Source organism: Siphateles boraxobius, unplaced genomic scaffold (assembly GCF_051911475.1).
Source record: "Siphateles boraxobius isolate OS27281-9 unplaced genomic scaffold, OSU_SipBor_1 65, whole genome shotgun sequence".
In the NCBI taxonomy this organism is placed as follows: domain Eukaryota; kingdom Metazoa; phylum Chordata; class Actinopteri; order Cypriniformes; family Leuciscidae; genus Siphateles; species Siphateles boraxobius.
Genome location: NW_027509192.1, coordinates 3,863,061 through 3,886,164, shown reverse-complemented (window position 1 = coordinate 3,886,164; position 23,104 = coordinate 3,863,061). Strand labels below are relative to the sequence as shown.

At 38.8% G+C, this 23,104-nt stretch overlaps 1 protein-coding gene across 2 annotated transcripts in view; it reads left to right on the top strand.

The window, feature by feature from the left end:
- furinb (furin (paired basic amino acid cleaving enzyme) b) overlaps nt 1-23,104 on the top strand; it is a 109,317-nt gene that overhangs the window by 61,792 nt on the left and 24,421 nt on the right. For both annotated transcript variants that reach the window (XM_077210327.1, XM_077210326.1), the window contains 4 exons: nt 6,839-6,937; nt 13,400-13,495; nt 17,241-17,369; nt 18,545-18,621. In XM_077210327.1, the coding sequence (XP_077066442.1) occupies nt 6,839-6,937; nt 13,400-13,495; nt 17,241-17,369; nt 18,545-18,621 (401 nt within the window). The remainder of the gene's footprint in view (nt 1-6,838; nt 6,938-13,399; nt 13,496-17,240; nt 17,370-18,544; nt 18,622-23,104) is intronic.

Below are 23,104 nucleotides of genomic sequence, written 5' to 3'. Positions count from 1 at the left end.
ATCAAAAATATACTAAGCGACTAGTGTAGTCCTTAGCGTTCCTGTAAAATTTGCCCTAAAACACCTAAAAAAAAGCATACCCAAAATAAATTGCATGCTGTTCTTGAACCATTTGGAGTATATGCATGGTTTTGTTCTCTTTTGAAAGGGGGTACTTTGAGTTTAGTTCATAAACAGTCAGAATCACTGTAAGTCTTGGTATTGAGTAATAGAACTTTGAACACACTAAAAAAAGAGGAAAAAAACTTTCCGCCTACATTTTTTTTTGTAAACAGATGCCTGCAGATAAACTATAGCTGGAAGCTATTAGCTGGAAAACACAGTGGGATCACAGCATGTTGGGCCTTATCAAGCCCAATTTAAAATTTTATAACAATACCTTAAAAAATTAGTTTATGTCTAGGCGCTTCCCAAAAAAAGGCCACTTGGAGACTCTGACCCTAAGTTAATAACTAATGATCTTTGCAACAAAAGTGAATTGATCAAAACTAACTTTAGCTGGACAATAACTTTATTCTAGAGCTGCTGTAAAGCCAAAACAGTCTCTGTTACTTTAATTTCCTATTATCACTGTAAAGCCCATATTGTTAAAAGCATTATATAAATGAAGGTGACTGTTTGCCCTTTTGAAGTATAATAATAATAAATGCTCATTCAGTGCATAGGCTGCTGACCTTAGCAATACTTATTTGCGATCATCTCTGTGCTCTCTGAGCCGAGTCTGACCAAAAATTTTTGCTTTAACTAGACGGTTCTTTTATGATATTAATAATAAAATAGGAGAAAGAAAGTGCTTGAGACAGAGTATGCAAGGCTGAAAGCAGTTTTTGAGATTTTAAGTTTATTTGCATGTACTGTTGCACACAATAGGAACAGGAAAACTCTTGATCACCGTGACCTTGCATTAACTCAGTCCGCACTGCTTCTGACCGCTGGAGTCGCTTGTGTTTTTTTTCACCTTATTTCCCGGCTTACAAGTTGCAAGTTACAAAACAAACTCACAGCGCTGAGTGACTCTGATTACGGCCAGATTTTTTTTCGATCGATTGGGGTATTACACACAATGTTAAACATACCCAGGACCCGCAGTAATAGATTGGGACCCGACCCGGACCTGGCTGACAATATAGACCCCAACCCGTACGGGTCACAGGTCGGGTCCTTGGGTCTCTGGTCCTTCGTGAAGACCTCTACAAGATAATACACACCTATGTGCTTTCATTGCACTCCACTTCCTCTCTCTTTCTGCCCTTCCTTCTTCCTTCATTTTATTCTAAAAAAAATAATATTATCAAAGAAAACCTCCATGGTTGAAAAAGGTTGAATGAAATTCTCTCTAATCGCAGTTAGATTAATATTATCCCTCGTGACTGGAGGTAGGACAAAAATACTGCTCCATCACCCCTGTCAGCCACTGTAAAGCAACTCTTAGATCTGAGTGTGTGTAAAAGAGTGTTTCATTTTTAAGGCGAAAAAACGTATGAAACACTGCCAGCAGATTCATATTCTATGCATCATCGACCTGAGGAAATATGCAGCGTATACTAATTTAGTTTAACATATTCTTCAGCCCAATGGGAGGTTTGAAACTTATGATTCAACCATATGGATCCCCTTGAATTTGCTGCTGCAGTCTTTCTGGATTTGTCACACACAAATGCACACAAACATTTCGGTTAATTAAACACAATCCTTATTAAACAACATCATTGAATGTCAATCAAAGGTCGCCATCATCATGGTATTAAAAGTTGTGGATGTGCTCGCTACAGTTATTTCACAAATAACTTGAATGCAAATCTAAAATAATCAGGACACACAGATATTGGTTTAATTTAGTCATATAATCAGGACACACAGATATTGGTTTAATTTAGTCATATAATCAGGACACACAGATATTGGTTTAATCTAGTCATATATGTTTGAACCAGAAACTGATTCAGAAAAAGAAGAGGAAGAGTGACTTATACAGGCAAGTCTGGTTTAGTCTGAATCAGGATCTATCAGAATCCAAAGAACGGAAACCACAGAAACACTGCCAATATCCTTCTCTATCCCTCACCTGGGCCTTGACTCCATTCATTCTCCCAAAAAATGGGATTTGAAAAGGATGCTTGATAACATCCGTATTGATCGAAGGCCATTTCTGCTTCAGTTCTGTATTCGTAAGGTGTTCTGGCTTCTCTGAATTGAATTTAGCTGTAGAACATCAATAGCTCAACGTCAGTGACTCCATCGCTTACTTTGGAGCCAAGTGGGGCAGCAAAGGCTGTTTAGATGATTTCCCAGAATTTTTTTTTTCCCCCACCAACTGTACCATTGATGGCAGTGAGTAACATGATCAATAGCTGTCGCATGTTTTTCAGATGAGATTTGGCATTCTGTTTGGTAGTGCTGGAGCTGGTTACATCAGTGTCCTAATTAAATTAAAAACATCTCATGACTTTCTAAACATGAGACTGGAAATGAGGACTGCGCCCCTGAAAACCAATTTAAGCAGGTGATAGAAAAATATTTATTCTTATAATAATAAAAGAATGCTTGAGGGTGCAAAGAGCTTTAATTTAATTAAATTCTCATTTATTTGTATAGCGCCTTTCAAAATGCGTATCTTTTCAAAGCAGCTTTACAAAAAAATGCATGTTTCTACATTTACCATTTAGAGTTATCAGAGGTGACTAGGGCTGGATATTGGCATAGCGGGTCACGATAGATGTGTCACATCACGCTATATTGCAATACGTTTAAAAAGAATCACATTTTTGAGGTGAAAATAGAACTTGGCTGTGTACCACCTGAGGTATTCTGGTATGTGTATCAGATTATATTGATAACTCCGAAAAAACATTATAACTTCCATTCCAATTTATTAGCAAAGCTATTTGCATTGCACCCTGTCACTGAACAGTGAACACACTGAAATGTATGAAGTGCATATTGTGTAGTCATTAGCCTGTGCTTAATATTTAACAATATTATTGCTCTGCCTGCATTGACACCATTATATGAAAACCGAACTGAGCTGATCGATGACATCACTGTTTTCTCCAGAGCTGCAGTTTTGTGTCTATGTTTTGTAAAAACGCTAAGCTATATAAATAAAGGCGACTTATGCTCTACTGTGCTGTAAACAGTTTTTTGATATTTTGAAAACTCATCTGTGAGTCCGAGTCGGGATCACAGCGCGTGTATCCATAGTGTTCACCATATGCCTTAAGCCGGGATTTTCAACAACAATACGGCCGCAAATCCTTAAAAAATGAAATGCACCACCGTTATATTCCATTATGTTCTTTGCACAAGCTGACGTAGACGGAAGCTTGTTGGTGTTATTATCCCGTAGTTTCCCGTCCCTAACTGACGACGAAGACGTTAGAATATCGATACACTATTGTGAAAAAAAAATCGGGATAGCTGTATCAATATTTTTGCACAGCCCTACTGGTAACTGTGTCCAAATGTCAAAATTGTACAGTTCTAAGATAATACAAATAATGCAGTTAGATAATTCAATTCAGGCGTAAACTATGATCTAATTAACGCAATTATTACAAGTTGTGATCATAATCATTAAAAATGTATAGAAAATTTGGCAGTGGTGCAACTATTTGGAGAATTGAAATTTCAATTGCCGGTGTAGCTAAAGCCAATTAGACTTTTTGAAAGAAAAAAAATGATCTCTTTCTTTTCCTTGTTATTTTTCTGTCACTTTTATTCTCTGATGCATATTGCATGATGGCTGGCTTCATGCAGCTTTTGAGAGTAGGGGTGTTTAAAAGGTACTTTGCTGATGTAATATAATCTTCTGTGAAAAAATACGTTTGTCAGGTTGGATGCATCAAATATTTTGTTTAATGCAAGTAGTACTGAGCAAACACAACCACAATCAATACTGTATTTTACATTTTTTCTTTGTCTGTAAAAAAACTTGTTACTTTCGGACAAAAGTCTGCATTCATTTCTGCTCTTTATTTTTTTCTTTCAATGTTGTCTGTACAACCGTTCATGGGACGAGATTGTTGTTGTTTTTTCTCAAGATGACCTGTTATGTAGTTTCATCTATCTCATATAAACCCACCCAAAGTGACACTTAAGCTAAATGAATTGTGTTTGCCCCTTTAAATTACTGAAATGTTCTCTTCATGTACAAGTAGGCAGCTCTTGACCAAAATAAGCTGCATTCAATAGTCTAAATTAAAGATTTAGCTCATATGGAAAACTTAAAAATGATTTCATCCTGTTTAGGTCAGAAGATTAGAGAGTGTGGAAAATGACCATGAAAGAACCAGAAAAGTTGACTAACAAAAACTGGTTCAAAAGTGTGGAATATGACCCTTTTAAAAGTTTACATTATTTTCACAGGATGCAATAATTACAGCAGTAAATCACTGTGGTAACATATATGCCTCACTTCACAGACGTTTCTATGTGTGAACCTTCCTTTTAGTCCAATAACTCCTCCTTGGTGTGCTGTGCTAGCAGGCTGCCAGTAAAAGCGTCCTCACCATATTTAGATCTAATAAAGGTAAAGTTTCTCCGTATGTGTCATGTCCTGAGGAATTGGCTCTGAGAGCAGTGAATCTTTCAGATTTCTGGTCTGAGTTTATGAATTATACACTTGCACATCAGGCCAAAGAGAGTAATGATGTTCACTTTAACTTCTGTAGATCAAAGTTAAATGTTATCCAGCTTTCTCTCCATCTCTCTTTTTGCTTTCATCTTTATCCTTTCCTGTCTCTTTTTCTCTCTTACACTCAAACATGCTAGAATGTGCTCACAAACACTAGTATTAAAATCTTAGTATAGGTGTAAGAGAGAATAATTGTGATTCATAAATTATAAAACGAGGGTGAAAAGAGTGTTGTGTGAATTGTGTGACACATCTGACAGCACATGGATTGTGATTTGAGCTGTAAAAGCTAGAAGCTGATCTCAGCCTCCAGAGCGTTAGACCTCATCCTAGTTAACAACATGCTACAGGAGTCCTGCAGACCCAGTCCACCGCTCTGAGGCAGATCAGAGAAAACTTTATTGTTTACAGGTTACTCTTTTATACCCCAGGAGGCTTAATGGAGCTGTTATGTAACTTTAGCAATGATGTTTTTTTTATACAATTACTTGAGGAGTAATAACTTTTAAATTTGTATGAAATACTAACTAGATACTACTAAATTTTAAGTCATTATATGTTTATTTAATATTTATTTAAATGTATTTGTATATTTAATTACTAATTCTGTTACCACCCTGAAGAAATCAGGGAGCAAATTGTCAGTAGATTCAAACCAAACTTAAACTTTGTGAATGTTTTTGAAGGATGTTATTGAAGGAACTGGTTCATACGAGTGATTTGTTCCTGAATTGGACTACACAGGCTAGATATCCTGTATGTTTGTTTCTGCATTCTGAAGATTGCATGTGTTTTTGTATTATTTTCGTGGTACCCCGATCTGTTTATCTCATCACATTCAAATCAGTCTGCAAACTCATAACTCAGATAAAATATAATTTGTTTTGCCGTGGCGCTGTACATTCAGCAGCTCAGCAAACATTAGGCTAGTTGACATAAAGTAGGAGTATAGAGCTATAAAATAAATATCAAAGCTCACATAATTTGCTTTCTGCAGAACTTAATGAGAAATTATTATTATTATTAATAATAATACTTTTGATTGCAGGCAACAGCTGGCACTGTTTGTGACATTGTAGAGATCTTTTTAGGAGACAGTTTACCAAAAATCTCTATTTGCTTTGTTCTCACTGCTGTCTAGGAGAAACAACTGAGATATTAATGAGATCAGTGATTTTTCTTTTCTGCAAGGTTCCAGAACACCGGGCAAGACTCTACCCAATTTAGCACTTCAGACGCTCATGCTGAGTCCTGCTGGTCTCGGAAAGCATTTCTGTCCTCCTATGATCCCAGGGGACACCTCTGTAGTTTCAGCGAGACAAGTAGATGATGGCAGCAGAGGTCATGTTATTGATCACAAGGACATGGAGTGAGAGACAGAGACGGAGACGGCAAAGGAAACTGAGAGAGCCGTCTGCAGTGAAGCATCAGGGGAACAGAAGCCCAGCAGGGAAGCATTTTGATAAATGAATGTCATTTTAGGAAGGAGACACTTGACTATATAGTGCAGGATCTATTCATTGACGTCACTTCTGAAAGATGTGTGTGGGTATTCGCCCATCTAGAAGTTGCTTTCCGTGTTCTACTGGGAACAGAACAAGATGAGTAATGATAGAGGCATGATTCTCTCACATACGCACACACAAGCTCAAAGTACACAGGGTTATGAGCTGCCCTGCTGGGTGCCGGATCCCACACATCAGTGTGTCGCAGTCCAGATACAGTGAAATGTTTGCTTCTGGGTGATGCTTTATTGAACCGAAGCACAACAAAATCACAGCTTCTGTGGATCAGCTTAATGAAAGAAAGGCCTATCTTTTCACTTATCCATCCCCTTTGCTTTGCTCACATTTCAAACTGTGTGTGTATATTTCTCTGTTTTGTGTGCAAAAAGAACCTGAAGCCGCCTTTCATAATTTTCACAGAATTTGTCCCTCAGTGGAAAGATTTTTTTAGGGTGTGTGTGTGTGTGTGTGTGTGTGTGTGTGTGTGTGTGTGTGTGTGTGTGTGTGTGTGTGTGTGTGTGTGTGTGTGTGTGTGTGTGTGTGTGTTGGAGAGAAAGATGGCCAGGTCTGTGAGCAGGTGCTGGAGTTAATGAGTGTGTTTCCCACTAGAGTGTAAGACCATATGACCTTGTGTGGTGGGTAAGACATGGCTCCTTTGGAATAGCACTCTAATATATCACCTCTGTGTGTGTGTCTGCAGGTTTTCGGGGACTATTACCATTTCCAGCACAGGGGTGTGGTGAGGAGATCTTTGTCTGGCCATCAAGGGGTTCATGTCCGACTACACGCCGACCCACAGGTAAAAACCAGCCACACGCAAAGTCACACACAAACACGACTGTACAGCTCACAAAGAGGAGATCGGAGGAGAATAGATGTGAGAAAAGGGTGGGAGGTGATGGAACAAGAAGAGATGAGAGGACACGAAAGGTGAGGAGATGAGAGGAAAATGAATGAAAAGAGAAAGGGGGAAGGTAAAGGAGAAGATAGGAGGGGGGAAGACTAGATGAGAACTGAGGAGAAATTAAGAGGAAAAAGAGGAGAGAAGAAGAGGAAAACAGGAGATGAGAGGTGAGATGACAGGAAGGTTTGAGATTCAATGAGAGAAGAGAAGATGTGAAGGGCGGTGGAAGAAAAGAGAAGAGATGAAAGGAAGATATGAAAAGTTAGGAGACAAGACAGGAGGAGATGTGATGAAAGGGACCAAGAGGAGAAGAGATGAGGGAAAAGGGCCACAGACGAAATAGGATGAAATGAGATGAAGAGATGGATGTGAGAAGAGAAAATGAGAAGGAAGGGGGACATGAGACAGGAATAGAGAGGGAGAGAAAAAGACTAGATAAAAGGAGATGGGACAAGACAAGAGGAACAAAAAAGTGGAGAAAGAAACAAAGGAGACATTGAGAGACGATAGAAGAATATACAGGAGTAGTTGAGACAAGGTAAATAGGTTGAAGAAGAGATGTGAAGAGAGAAGGAGAAGTAATGAAAGGAGAGGATATGAAATATAGAAGACGAGAAGAAAGGAGATGAGACCGAGAGGAGATGAAAGGGGAGGAGATGGGACAAGACCAGACAACAGGAAAGGAGAGACAAAAGAAGTACAGAAGAAATTAAATCAAAAGGAAACATGAGAAGAGGAGAGAGGAATAGATTAGGCAAGACGGGATGGTTGGAGATAAAATGAAAGGAGGTGTAAAGGGAGGTGGAGGAAAAGAGATGAAAGGAGGATATGAAAATATAGGAGACAAGATGGGAGGATACATGCTGAAATGGGACAAGGGAGGAGAGGAACAGATAAAACGGGAAGAGATGAAATGAGAGAGATGGAGACAAGAAGAAAAAATGAGAAGCAAGGGAAACAGGTTAGATGGTAGGAGAGAAATTGAGATGAGAGGAGATGAGATATTGAAAGAAAGGTGGGGGGAAGAGGAGGAGGAAAAGAGGAGATAGTGAGGAGAATGAGAATAAATTAGGAGACAAAATGAGGAGAGGGGAGGAGATTAGATGAAAAGAAGGAGAGGAGGCCAGACTAGAGAAGTCATTAGCATGCCATGACAAAGTAGTTGGGCCAGAGTCTCATGATTGACTGCCTGTGATTATTTGGTGTGTGTGGTAGTACTGAAGAGCAGGACTCTGGCTGTGCCGATAAGTTATCTGAGAGCAGCTCAGGCGTCCCAAGCGACTGCGTATTTAGGCCGCTGGCTGCAGGCTCCCATAGATCTCCTGCTGACCAGCCTCTTATCTTCACTCTCTGAAGCTTCAGCCGTTAGTTAAAACTCTGTGCACGCTCCGGAGATCCAACTACATGGCTAATACTGATGCCCTTCCAGACCCCACCTGCCCACCAGATGCCAGCGAAAGACACTGATGACTCTTAACATTGATCCATGACAACAGAGAACGAGAGAGGGGAAGATACAAGCTGGATTACTGCTCCCTTGTGTGCTAGCCTCTATTTATGCAAGGCTAACGGCGTCAGGGTTCCGCTCTGGGCCCATTTCTGTTGCGGTGGGTCAGGCGTTCTTGTTGCCAGGGTTCATCTTGGCACAAGCCTCACACGTACAACGCACACACATGCAACACATGCTCTGCATTCCGAGTTCAGCATGGTTTTAAAGCAGATTTCTGAAGGGTGCCGCTTGTAAGCACATTCCCTCCAGCAATGGGAATTTATACGAAATTTAATGCAGGTACGTGAACGTCTACTCCCTTGCTAACCGGAATTTCATTCCCTCGCAAGAAGTCAAATTGGAGTTCTCAAGGGTTTGCTGCTAAACGAAGGGCAGCAAGATGTGAAAGAAACAGGAAATGCATTCTTCCTCCAAATCTGACCTAGTCCACATTTGCTGTTTTCATGATAAACTTAGACCAATGCTGGCTTTACTGCAAAACAAGGGCGTAAAGGACGACTCACTCAAAAGATTTTGAGTGTGTGTGTGTGCGTGTGTGTGTGTGTATTGTGTTTGTGTGAATCTCCTTCGTCTTTCAGCAGAACACTCGCTCTGAACGCTTGCTACTTAAAAGTATATACTATTAAAATGATTTGTATTGTTAGACTGGAAGGATTAAGCTCATTGTTTTGCACTGACATACAAAAAGCACACATACACAGCAGTTTTTAGATGATCCTTTGGTTTTGTTTGAAGCACATTACATTGCCATCTGGTAATGCTAGCTGGTAATGCAAATCTGGGATTTTGACAACTTTTTGTGTAGTGGTCGACCAATATATCGCCAAGGTCGATATATCGGACATTATTTAGCATTTTTTAAATATCGACATCAGCCAATAAGTTTTCTGTTTGGCCGATATGTTGGAAGCAAGAATTTAATTTTGACTGTGCACAGAACGCCGGCTCTGAGAACAGCAACGCCTGAGCACACAGCGTTCCCATTCTCTGTCTTCATTAGTTATGGTCTCTGTTTAACAGTTTTATCTAATATGTTACTAGATAAAACTGTTAAACAAAGAAGGTAAACTGTAAATGAAAAAGCATTAGTGTTTGCTTTTATATTATTCGTAACAGAAAGGCAAACACTATTAATACTTTCTAGTATCGGTATCGGCCTAGATCTCTGGTATCAGTGCATGGCTAATACAGGTGTATGTTTATATATATATATATATATATATATATACACACACACACACAGACACACAAAACAGTCACATACCATTTACTTCCTCGTATCACCTATCCATTAACCAGTAGATGATTCGTTTTCTTCCCACAGACACTGAAATAAAAAAAGAGTAAATTACAACCTCCAAGCACACATGTAATTATGTAAACAATGCTGTGTGGTGAAACGCCACAGTGGTTTTCAGATGTCATTTCCAAGAAGAAAGATTCTTCTAACTTATTTGTTGGATTTTTTTCAAAGAAGTTGATAGAATTGACTTAAGAATGAGAAAGAGGCAAGAGTTAATCGATTTAATCTGTGGGCTCTCTGGTCGTCCCCTTGTGAAAAGAAAAAATGAATCCTGTATATGAGGCAGAGGGCCCATGGACCTTTAAGCTCGATTAAAACATTTGTTACGCAGAGAGTGCACTTCATACGTACATAAGTCTTTGGGCCCTAATTAGATTTCATACTCTACTGCTAATACCGCTCAGTTAGTGCGAATGCTATTGTCTGTGGGCTGTTAGTCATGTCCATCTCATCACACAAAACTGCCCCATAGGACAGTTACTTTGCTCAGAGTTTGCTCTTTAATAGCTATGTTATGTTTCTTGTAGGTGTTTGTCTCAGATGTTTCAAATACAATTCCCTTAGAGATAAAAATAGACAAACAGTAAGTGGATAATATTGCTCAGATAATTTGATATAGAAGAGATGAATGATAATTATTTGAGTTCATATACAGATCTCTCACTTTTCAAGTGCAGATTTGGCATCATTGCTAATCTGAGCTAAATGTGAGGCGTTTTGAGATCTCTTTCGAAACAATAGACAAGAAATGTGTGTGATTACTGATCTTTTTTTTTAGGAGAAAATATTGAGAACTCATTTTCATAATTGCTGATTAAAGCCGTCATGAACTGCATTGTTTTTTAGTTATACAATGTTTCCTGTGGTGCACTTATAATGTTTGTGTGATTTTTTTTATTTTATTTTTATTGTCATCATTTAGAAATAAAAGGTATTTTTCCCACTCTGATTTTAGCCCTCTGATTTTAATGTTCTGTTTAAAGGAGTGAGTCTGCTGTGGGGCTTTAGTGAAATGCCCACTGCTGTGATTGACTTTCATCTTTTGTATATGAAATAGCTAAGTATTACAGGTTTAACTCTCAAAATCTTTTAGCACATTTTTACTATTACAGTTCTCAAGGTTTACTAATTGTGAAAAGTGTTAATTATAGCATTATATTTGCATCTTTATCATTACGTTAAGATCTAGGGCTGAACGATTTTTGAAAATAATCTAATTGTGATTTTTTTTTCACCAATATTACGATTGCGATTCGATATGCGATTATTTTTTTAAGCTTTTTGTCTTCTGTATTAAACTGTTCTTTCTTTCTTGGAACCCAGGCCTCTGTTATGATGACATGAGGTGATGCATGAATTGATGAATGACATTTTTATTCAACTACATCAATCACAATAGTATATTTGAACTTCAAATCTTGTAAACATCAAAACATAAATATATGAAAAAAATATGTGGCTTAACCACACTCAGTTTTTCAGATAATTCACTTTAAGAAATGTCATATATGAACATGTGGATTGCACTTTTTAAATGCCATCTGTGAACTGCTAGACTAGTCTTTAAATAAATAAATAAATAAATAATAAAAATTACACACCTTACTGATCTCTCCAGTCAGTAACATTACACACAAAGTGCAGAAAAATAAACGAGAGCAAATACCTACCTGTACCTCTTTGAAAATATTTAGGTAAATCAAAGTTAACACAATATAACAATTGTAAAAACAATTGTAAAATATATTAAATAAAATTTTATATATATATATATATATATATATATATATATATATATATATATATACACACTTTTAAATTAAAACTGGCTGAACATCTTGATTATCTGTATATACTGATACTGGTTCAGAAGCCTGGTTCTGGTACTGGTTCTCTCCCTCTCCGCCGTGCACGCGCTATACGGTTTGGAGCACAGTCTCTTCTGTCTCACATGCGCGTTCTTGCTCGCTCGCTCTAGATTCCGGGAGAGTTTAACTAATTTGCGGGCATCAGGGAGCCGGTATTAATATGCGGGAGACTGCCGGAACTTCCGGGAGACTTTGGATGTCTTGTAGTGTTGCCCCGTGAAGTAACTGTAACAAGGCAGGTTTTGCACAATACAACATCATCTTTTTTAAAGCCAAAATAGTCCCACACGACTGATGTACTGTTCCTCTTTGACACTAACATTCCTTCAGTTTCTGGTTCTGTCTCGTTTGATCATATCGCGTGATTTATGCCGGGCGTACACCAAAGGATTTTCACAGTCCCAGACTAAAGACCGGCAGTCTTTAGGAATCTTACTGGAGTCTCGGCGCGCTCCCGTCGTCTCGATCATTAAATGTGAGGTGATAATCTGCAGTCGGCGACCCGATTTATGCCAGTCTTTCTCTAGTCTTTCATATCAAACATGTTTGATATTATCGCAAGTCTTTAGTCTGAGACTAAAAACTGTGAACCCAAGTCTTTAGATGTGATAATCTTATAAAGTCTTTTCTAAATCTTTTCAAAGTCTTTAGGTGTACAGAAAGCACTACTGGCGCATGTCAAGGGCATGTCTAATCGCAGCCTTTGCGATTAGAAAATCGCATTTTATCATTTCGCGATATTATCGCAAATGCAATTATTTGTTCAGCCCTATTTAGATCTATAGCATTATATTTAGATCGTGGCATGAAAGGTTGCAGTGATGTGCATTGAAGTCAATCAAAGACATGTTGAGCGCATGAATGCAGTGATCTCGTTATTGCAACTCGATCTCTGCACACAGGAATGCTTTCATCATAACTAACAGTGCAAACAGAATGAGTTTTGGTGTGAGTCCAGAACCCAGTCCCTGATAAATCCGCACTGTTTGATTGACAGCTCCAGCTATTGCAAAGGGAGCGTTCTTTGATCGCTTTCTATATGTAATTTAATCACAGTTTAAATAATAGATTATTTTCATCCTACTAAGATAAACAATATAAAGTTGACCGTTTAGTCACTGATTTGATTTACTGACGCAAAAAACATCTGAGTGTATTAATCATTATATATCAGAAATCACTGGTCACAGATCAGGCAATAGAATTAACACAGACTTACATGTTGTCGCATTATTGTCGAAAAGTCTTTAAACTCTAGATTGCTGTCTAAGAGATAGAAATTATATATCAAAGAGATCTTATTTATTTGTTTATTTATTTGGGTAGGACACAGAACCACATAAAAAAAGAATGTGCAAATGCTCACACAGAGCTAAATGAAACGCTGTAAAATACAGCAGATTGAAAAGACCAGCGGGGGATAGTGTGAAATGTGGGTATTTTCGGAGTGAGGACAAGCTGTGCAGGAGGGACGTACACCTTGAGTTAAAGGTGAAAATAGAGGAGAGTGTGATTTTCAAGGATCTAGGTGTGTAATATTTAAAAGACTGCCTCTAATCTGTGTGTGTGTGTGTGTGTGTGTGTGTGTGTGTGTGTGTGTGTGTGTGTGTGTGTGTGTGTGTGTGTGTGTGTGTGTGTGTGTGTGTGTGTGTGTGTGTGTGTGTGTGTGTTTTCAGGTGATTTGGGCAGAACAGCAGATTTCCAAGCGAAGATGCAAGAGAGACATTCATATTGAACCCACAGATCCAAAATTCCCTCAGCAGTGGTACTTGGTATGTTAAAAGTTACTGTATATATTTATTTTGTGGTTGTACATTGAGCTTTTAAATGCAATGTATCTTAAAGTGCTTCTTCAGTGTAAAGGCATCCACCCGTTGTGAGCTTTCACATTCTCTCTGATTCTTTCCCGCTCTAAATCCCCCATGTCTGTTTTGAAATATATAAACATTTGGGGGTCCGGGGGCATGCAGCTCCGGAAGAATTTTTTTTTTTTAAATAACCCCTTATCCTTGACTTCTGGCAAGTTTTGTGGCTAGAAATAGACATTTTGAGAAAAACAAATATGACATACCATAAACAGATTCAAGGCATGATTATTGCAGCACGTACCTTGAACTGGTCACAATCAGAAACCTTCATTTTATAATTTTAGACAGGATTGTTCATGTTTTTCTTTTGTGTTAATTTTCAGCTAGGTAGAAATTGATTGGGGAAAAATGAAACGGCACAACCCAGAAAAAGATTATTTGCCATTTATTGAAAATGTTATCTTAATGGCAAAGGGCAAACCCAATCTGTGAGCACTTAATTTTTCTTGGCTTTTCATAGAAGATCTCTAATGGAGCTTTTCCACTGCATGGTACGGTACGGTTCCGTACTGCACGCTTTGGCGCTTTTCCACTGCATGGTACGGTACGGCTCACTTGTGGCGCTTTTTCACTGCATGGTACGGTACCGTACGGCTCGCTTCGACTCGCTTTGAATGGTACCACCTCTGTTGAGGTTCCAAGCGTACCGTACCGATACTAAAATGTGACGTGGAAGCACTGTAGATCTATATTGGTCAGACAGACAGAATCGTCACTACCAGCGTCATTGTATTTGCGAGACATCAAACCCGCTAGATTTAAATAGCCAGTAACAGCCACCACTGCAATACCTGTTTTACAACTACTTGCTTGACTTGCTTGAAGAAAAAAAAACTTCCAAAAAGAAATGGCTGAATCGTGGTAAGTGGACGAGAAGCGCAGACGTTCCTCTTGTTGGTTGCAGAGGAGCGGATAAACTATAAACGATCAGTCATAATCCCACCCACTTTGAAGCGGTACTAACTGCAGTGGAAAAGCAACCGAGCTAAAGCGAACTGTGCCGCGCCGAGCCGAGTCGTACCACTCAGTCGAAAAGCGAAGCGAGCCGAACCATGCCGAGCCGAGCCGAACCGTACTGAGCCGTACCGAGCCGTACCATGCAGTGGGAAAGCGCCATAAGGCTCTTTGGTAATAGAATGCTATTGTGGGGGTATTTTATGTTTTTGCAAGAAGTCTTATGCTCATCCAGCCTGCATTTATTTAATCAAAAATATAGAAAGAACAGTAGCCTAATATTGTGAAATATTAATACATGATGTTCTTTTTAACTTTTTATTAATCAAAGAATCTTAAAAAAAAGAGCATCACATATCATCATATTAGAATGATTTCTGAAGGATCATGTGACACTGAACTGAAGCCCCACAAAGTGACAAAGCCACCCCTCTCTGCACATGCCTGCTAACCTCAGCTCCTCCATGGTCCCCATCCGCCTGTTAAAAATTAAATATGATATAACTATCAGGACTATGAGCAGTAGGTGATACTTCCTCGTCCTCATGGAGAGCGCAGTTCATACTGCTTTCTCCTTTCCACAAGCACTTGCTCTCCCTTGGCGTCTGTCGTTGCTATGCAACCATGAACAGAGGCGCGCTTGGAAAAACGAGCACGCCGCGTCACTTCTATTATGAGCCTGCTTGCCGCATTTGAAATAACGAATTTCCTAGCGCAAAAAACACGCTATGTGAACGGCCCCTTATGGCAACGTGACATTAGTCTAATCGAAATTATTTCCAAATGTGGCTCTTTCCTCCTTTCTTGTTAACAAGTTGATTCAGAGCCACCACATGCAGCGCCACTGGTCGCCATGCCTCAGTGTTTTTAGGTGTGTAAGTGAATGAAGTGAATGTCGTGATATTACTGATCACGGAAAGATTTTGCAGCAGCGCTGCGCTGCTGATGAATACATTGTAGTGGAAACACTGAAATTGTAATAATATTTCACATTATTATTATAACATTATTAATTTCATTGTATTATTCATCAAACAAATGCAGTTTTGGTAAGCATATGATAAATTCCTTCCAACCTCATGCTCTTACTTTTGAATGGTAGATATATACAAATTAAGACATTAAATATTTGTCAGATAAGCATACATTTAAATATATGAATTTTAGGATGTATAGAATGTTATTTTAATAGTAATTAGCTAAAAAAAAAAAATTTTATAAAAAGAAAATTAAATGCAGTAGTATTATAGCTTAATGTGTTTATATCCTGTCAGATCACAGTGGATAACACAAGTCCTGCCCTATATTATTTCCTGCAGAATATTTAGTTCTCTAAAATACATCACAGATGTATTCAAATCAAATAGTGGCATACATAAGCCATGCATATATACATATTTGTTATCAGGTTAGTCCCTTGACCTGCACACACACATACACACAGGCAGTCACCAAAAGTGAAGTGAGCTAATGTATTGACAGTCACGTTCGCTGACAGAGAAGACACAACATCATATTAACCTTCGCAGAATCTTTTAAATAGTTTTATTACGTGATGACAGAGTCTGACTCACTGAGTATATCAAAAACTTACACAAAATAATTACTGTGTGTGGGTGTATGCATGAATGCCCGCTCACATCTGTGTGTTTTCAAATGTTTGTTTGCGTAACTGCTTTTAAAGCTACATTCTGTATTCAGAGCACAAGCCGTAGTCTAAAACATATTAATGCGTGAACCGAACGACCAAAGAGCATCCTAGGCCAAGGATGACAAAACAAATGCGAGAGCTGCCGTTCCCCATTAGCATACTAATTTGTTTAAGTTTCGGCTCCTCCACAACCTTGTTTAAACCACATCTGTACGTGTTACTGTCAAACATCATCTGAAACTCTAGTGCTTTGTGCTTTTACACTAGAAATGGAGATTGTATCATTGTTGACAAGGGAATGAATGCTTTTTAAGTTGTTTACTCTGAAGAACCAACACTGAATGATGAGCAATTTTATTCTGTCTGCTTATTTTTATGTTTTTGTTGGGGAGAAAAGGTTTGCGAAGATGGCAGTTACCTGAAGACGTGCCCATTTAAGTTCTTCATTGTGTTTCTGCACCCAATTTCCACATTTCTGTTTTATGTTCGTCTTTCCACATTGAAGGAAATATTCAGCTGTGCCATTTTAACAGATGGCATTGAACATAAAGCAAAGTGTGAAGAAATGAAATAGAGTGAGAAAAGGAGATAGCACAAGAACTTCACTGGGGAAAAAGCTGTTGGGTTAAAAGGAATGAGTTTCTGCACCTTGTTGGGATTTTCCTGCTGAAAGGCTGCCATCTGGGAGGGAAAAGTGTGTGACCGTGTGAGCAGTCATCTTTCATTTACATTAGCTCCTGCGGCTGGACCTTTCTCAATGGCAAGGGTAAAATATCAGCGTGTGTGCGTAAAGTACTGCAGGTTGGCTTTCCCCTACTGGGAGGTCTCGGTCAAATTGTGTGAGACTCAGTTAACTCCCCCTCCTCCCAGAATGGCTTGGAGGGCTCACGTTCCTCTGTGCCGCACGCAGGAGCTTTGCTGAGTCCAACATTTGCCTTTGCTAGGGGGAAATAAAAGAACTGAAATATTATTTCTTGTTTTGCCCACCTCAAGTGAACTTCCATGTAAATCATTATTAATGGTTAAGAGTCTTTTTCCTTGCAGGACAATCCCAGTCACGGAGATCTGAATGTTAAGGAGGCCTGGGCTCAGGGCTTCACAGGAAGAGGAGTGGTTGTGACTATCCTTGATGACGGCATTGAGAAAGATCACCCTGATCTGTCGAGAAACTATGTGAGCCATCTTTTTTCACAAACAGTAAAGAAAGCTATTTGAAGAGCAGGCATTGATAACTATACTTGATATGAAGGAACGAAATGACTCGAAAAAAGATTCGTTCATTTTGTCACAAACATCCATGGGGGTGAGTAAATTATCAGCAAAAGTTTTTAAAAAGTGAAGTACTCCTTTAATACTTAATGAAGACATTAATACTAGTACACATTAAATTGATCAAAAGTGAAATATATACAAATACATTATAATCAAAAACTGTAATTTTAAATTAAAATATTACTGATATTACTTCTTTTTAGTGTATTTTTGTTTAAATAAATGCAGCTTTGGTAGCATGAACTGATCTTGTCATCGTTTTTTTTTTTTTGGTGGTGGTGTGGTGTGATAAAGGTGATGAATTAAGAGATGCAACTTTTTGGAGATATTTATAGCTTGTTGTTGGCATGTTATGCTGTTAGACTGTCAGCACTGTCAGGGTAAAATCTCTGAAGTTGCATTTTAAATTCATAACATTAGAACAAATTAAATCACACTTCTTATAACACATCTTATATGAGCGACCGATAATAAACCAATCTGATCTGCGTCTGGTGGATTGGACCCTAAATCAGCCTAATTATACAGGGCTATATTAACACTGATGAGTCATTCAGATGGCCCACATACTAGTCCGTTTTGAAATGTAATTTTCAACATTTGTGGTTCACTGAATTCTTAATGTTTTGATTCACAAAAACATAATTTCCTGTTAAAGTACTTTGCACAGTAGAAATGTAGTTTCAGTAATATACTCAGGATTAACGAAACTTTGCATAATACCTAGTTTTGCATAGAAATTAGACTCTTCACAAAGGCTTCATGAGGTTTTTGGAGATGTTACCGAACATTTCTGTTCAGCCTTATTGTACATTCTATCCCATAATACTCTCTGCTCAAATTGTTCTTGCCTCAGGTGTCTCAGGGCTTTGCGGCATTTCACCATGGCCATCTCTACCAATTGAATTCAACTGAGCAGGCATTTAGCTCCTTAAGAGACATATTGGTGCGGTGGATATGACCCTGAATTATCCTAATTATACCAACTACTTGATTATTAAAATATGTATTTTTAATAATAGTGTGAATATCCAAATATGTCTGCAATGCCTAAAAATGCAGTGTGTTATTTTAAGGATCCCGATGCCAGTTATGATGTGAATGACAGAGATCCAGACCCTCAGCCCAGATACACACAGCTGAATGACAACAGGTAAGAATCTCTCTCTTTCCCCCGTCTCTTTCTTTGCCGTTCCAATCAGTGCTTTCACAGCAGGGTTGCCAGATCTGTGGGGCTGCAACAAACATGCCATATTGCCGAAGCTCTTAGGTTGTAAATGTTTTAGAGGTTCTTTCAGGTAAGAGCCAGAATCTGTCGTTGTGTAAACATGCATACTGCTAACTGTGTTTGAAAGGCTAGCGAGCCACTTACCTAGATAGCCTTTTTGGTGCTTGTGATCAAGGTAGGCTGCTCACATCGCATAGGTGTTGCATCTGCTTTTCTCCTCTTTGGTGCACTGATTTAAGCTGTGATGTACCATGAGTAACTGCAGCTTTTAGTGTTTTGTTAGGGATATAAAGTGGTTTGGAACCGCATCGTTTGGTGGGTTTAATGCTGTCAGCGAAGCACCTGCAGTTCAGAGACGTGCACCAACGGCTGTTAAATACTCATGAAAAATGCATTTCAGAGGAAATCTCATAACTGCACAATGTGCCGTCGGTTTCTCCATAGGGAGCACTTCCTCAGACTTTTGCTTTGACTGTCTTTCTTTTTTTTTCATCTCTGTCTATCATGTAGTGCCTATCAGTTGCCTGCTGCAGCACCATTGAAATTAACTGACTAGTCTCTCTCTCGTCTTTCACTCTCCATGGCACTTTCCATTTTTTACATCATTATGTTTTAAGAGCATTTTGAGCACTATTTAGAGATGCACAATCTACAATCTATCTGTCTTCCATCTTATCTTCCTATTGCTCCATAAAACGGCTCAGATTTAATTTAGCGCACTGAAGACGTTGGGATGTTTATTCTTTCTTATTGATAGACTCATGCCCATTAAGCGTCACTTGATCAACTGTAATGGAGGGAAGATCCATTCTGTCCCTTTAACCCCCAGACCGTTTCTTCATCCCTCCATCCTGAAGCCCATCTCCCAGCAGCCCATCACTCTGCTGTCTGGGGGATTTGCTTCAAATCTCTTCCACTCTGGGCTTCCTGCCAGAAATCTTTTTTCCTGTTACTTTCTCTTGTTTTTTTCCTATTATGTTCAGAATCTCGCAGCAGAAGCATGGAGACTCCAAATTCAGTATCTCCTCAGAACAGTTCAGCTTACAAAGATGCAGAAGCAAATCTTCTTTAGCAAATCTGTTAACGCTGCCATAGTTGTGACGGAGTGCCTCACTCAGCTTCTAACTCGCTGAAGTTACTGTCTTCATACCTGCTAATACCCTCGGCAGCTACTTAAAGTGTGACAGTCGCTCCGTGGCAACAGTGGAGCTTTAACAAGCATTCATAACCCTTTTGGTGTCCAGGCACACACACATATCATGATCAATCAGTGGATAGAAATGGGGGAATCCATCCCCACACCTCGGCAACCCGGCACACAGGAAGTGCTGCACATCTCGTGCGCCTTGGCTGTCAAGATCATTATCCTGAATCTGAGTCCATGAAATGAGAAGCAAAATGCATGACTGTGTCAATAGCCAGAAACATTGAGGCGGTCTCATAGAAGGCAGATTACATCAGAGGGATTTATTCATTGGCACATTATGGATTCTCATCAAAATTATATTTTGTAAAGAGCAACCGGAAAACGGGCTTCTCTTATGAAAGGCGGCTTGTTTTTTTTTCTTTGAATTCCTTGTAAAATCTGATCTTGAGATAAAATTGAAGCCTCGGCTATTGAGAGTCATCAAGTGTTTTCACTGTGGTTAAATTGGAGATGGTGCCAGTGTTGCCAGGTTAGCGTTCATGCATTTTTTGAAGACAAAAACACATTTTATATATTGCCTGTGTATTGAGACAGGCTTAGGTTTCCGAACTGAAGAATAATTGTTGGCTTCATGGCTTTTATGCACAGATGGCTACTAGTGCTTTTAGAAGCAGAGGCTTTTCATTGTTTTGTCAGGAAGATTGAGGGGTAGTACAGCTTTTAGACCGATTATTTAATATTTTTATTTTTTTTACAGAAAAAAGCTTTCAGTCTGTCACTGTATTTTTCTCTGCAGTCTCACTTTATAAAGGAACTGAACACATTTTTGGCCCTTATCAAATTTGAATGAATATTGGACAATTTATAGCTCAAGATTCTCATGATGATTTTGTTGTCCTTGATGACTGTCCTAAAATTCCTCAAAATAAATAAGAATTATGGCTGTCAGTCGATTAAAATGAATTTATTAGTCTTATTTTGATAGCCATAATTAAATTATAAACAAATAAGACATAGAATTATGTAGAGCTTAAAAATGTATCTGGATTGCATCTCTACTAAAATGTTTTGTTTTAGATGCTCATTACAGACATTAGGTGCCCAACAAGGCTTAACCTATAAACTTAACCAGCCAGACTTGCTTTGCTAACCTGCTCACCATCAATGATTTGCCGATATAGGTTTATTCTGAAACTAACAGAGACACATTTGAGAGTCTTTTTCTCAAGAGAAAAATCTGATAAAGCAGAAGATGGTTCTACATCTGCTCTCCATTTCTATCTTCGAGAAACAATTGAGATCTCATATTAATACATATCATGTTCTTTCCTACGGGACATCGCCAGGTGCTCAAAATAATGCGCTGATCCAAAGACAGCTGCCGTTCTGTTATACGTTCTCAGAATGTGGCACCAAGACACTATTTGAATCCGTATCTATTGAGAGAGAGATTGAAGAAAACACAGAAACTTAGAGAGACAGTTTCCTGTATTGAAGGGCATCGTAAGATTTTTCTTTTCATTTCAGTTCATTTCTTTTATACGTCCTTCATATTCTCTTTGTTCTTGTGTATAAATGTCTGATATCCACAAAATGCTGCTTACATTTCTTTGAACCTACTCCACACAGGCAGTGCAAGTGAGCTGAATGCTCTGCGTCATTTTAGCAGCATCATGCTAATGTTAGATATTCATCCAACTACTGAAGAGGGTGGAGGATGATGACGTACGTCCTTTGTTTTAGTAGCCACCCATACACCTGCTTTAATCAGAACCCCCATAACCCATTTCAGCAGCTCTCAGTGGGTCTAGTTCATTTGTATTGAACTCTCTGACAATGATGATTGGACAGTAAAGTGCTTATTCAAATTCAAATAGCGGTGGCAGAAATGGTTTGGCATAGACTGAGAGCTGTAAGGACATTAAGGGTCTCTCTACTTTTCTCTCTTTGTGCTGTAGTTATGATAAGTGAAACGCTTGCTGTCGTGGGTTAGTTGGAACAATATGGGCGTACTTGTTCTTATACGTTTTTTTGCCGCTTGAACCAACGATTGCTAATAAATGTATGCATTTTGGTTTTCATTTAATTTTGGAATTTTAATTAGGCATGCTTATTTCCTCAATTTTTATATTTAGAATACCTTTCTTTAATCTTTCCTTATCCTTAATCTTTAATTACATAATGACTGATTTAATCTGTAAGTGAATATTCATTTTTTTATACTACACATTATAATATTGTGATTCAGTTGTAGCATTTAAAATAACTGATTTTATGTCATTTTTATATATATAAAATTAAATTAAATCAATTGTTTTAAATGCTATAAGTGTGGAATTGTAAAATAACACCCTATAAACCTTCTAGTAATGCCTTTGCAACCATCCAGAACACTGTAGCATTGTGGCACAGGCTTTTCTGGCTTGCCATTTATATGCATATCTTAACTGTTTATTTGTTGTCTTAATTGTGTTGTTTAAGTGACTAATCTTTTGTAATTGGGCAGAAGTCAGCTTGGAGATTCTTTGTTTTTTTTACATCAATATCCAGGTCTCGTTGGCTTTATTGAATCAATAAAAACACCTTAAAAGTCCTCCTCCTTCCTTTCGCTTTCTTTAATTCTGATAACGCCTGTGATGGATGGATTGTGTGAGATGGCTGTCAGCCAGAGGTCTAAGCAACACTGGTAGGCACAAATCCTCTGCCACTCCACTCAACCCTTCGCCTCACGTGACCCAGACCTGCCAGCCTGCCTTTCCAGCGCTGTCGGGCCACTGGAATCTCATCAGAGATGCTGGAAATCTGCCCTAGCATCCACTGCTCCATGCCAGCCAGGCAACTGAAGCTAGAGACTAACCATGACAGGCTAGAGACGGTGCTTCTGAGTTCTGGAATGTGCTTCTGTAGTAGAGTCAAAGACTTGGCGAAGGTTTCGCTGCCACTTCCGTCACCCTCTCATTTCTCATGCCATAGATTCTCTTTCTCTATTTCTTGCTGATTCTCTACCTCCTTCTCTTTCTCCATATCCCTTTCTCATTCAGGACATGTGGGTTTCCGAAACCCTGCTCAAGGGCTGAGATTAGATGGCTGGAAAACGCACTAATCTTTTTTAGAGTGCTTCCTAATCCAGGCCTATTGAAGAGAGGAATAGAGATGCTCTACTCTACGACACATGGATGGATTCCATGAGTCTGCCAAATAGCATACTGTACACAGACTCATCACGAGTTTTCAAGGGCACCCTATGCCTCTGAGCAGGGG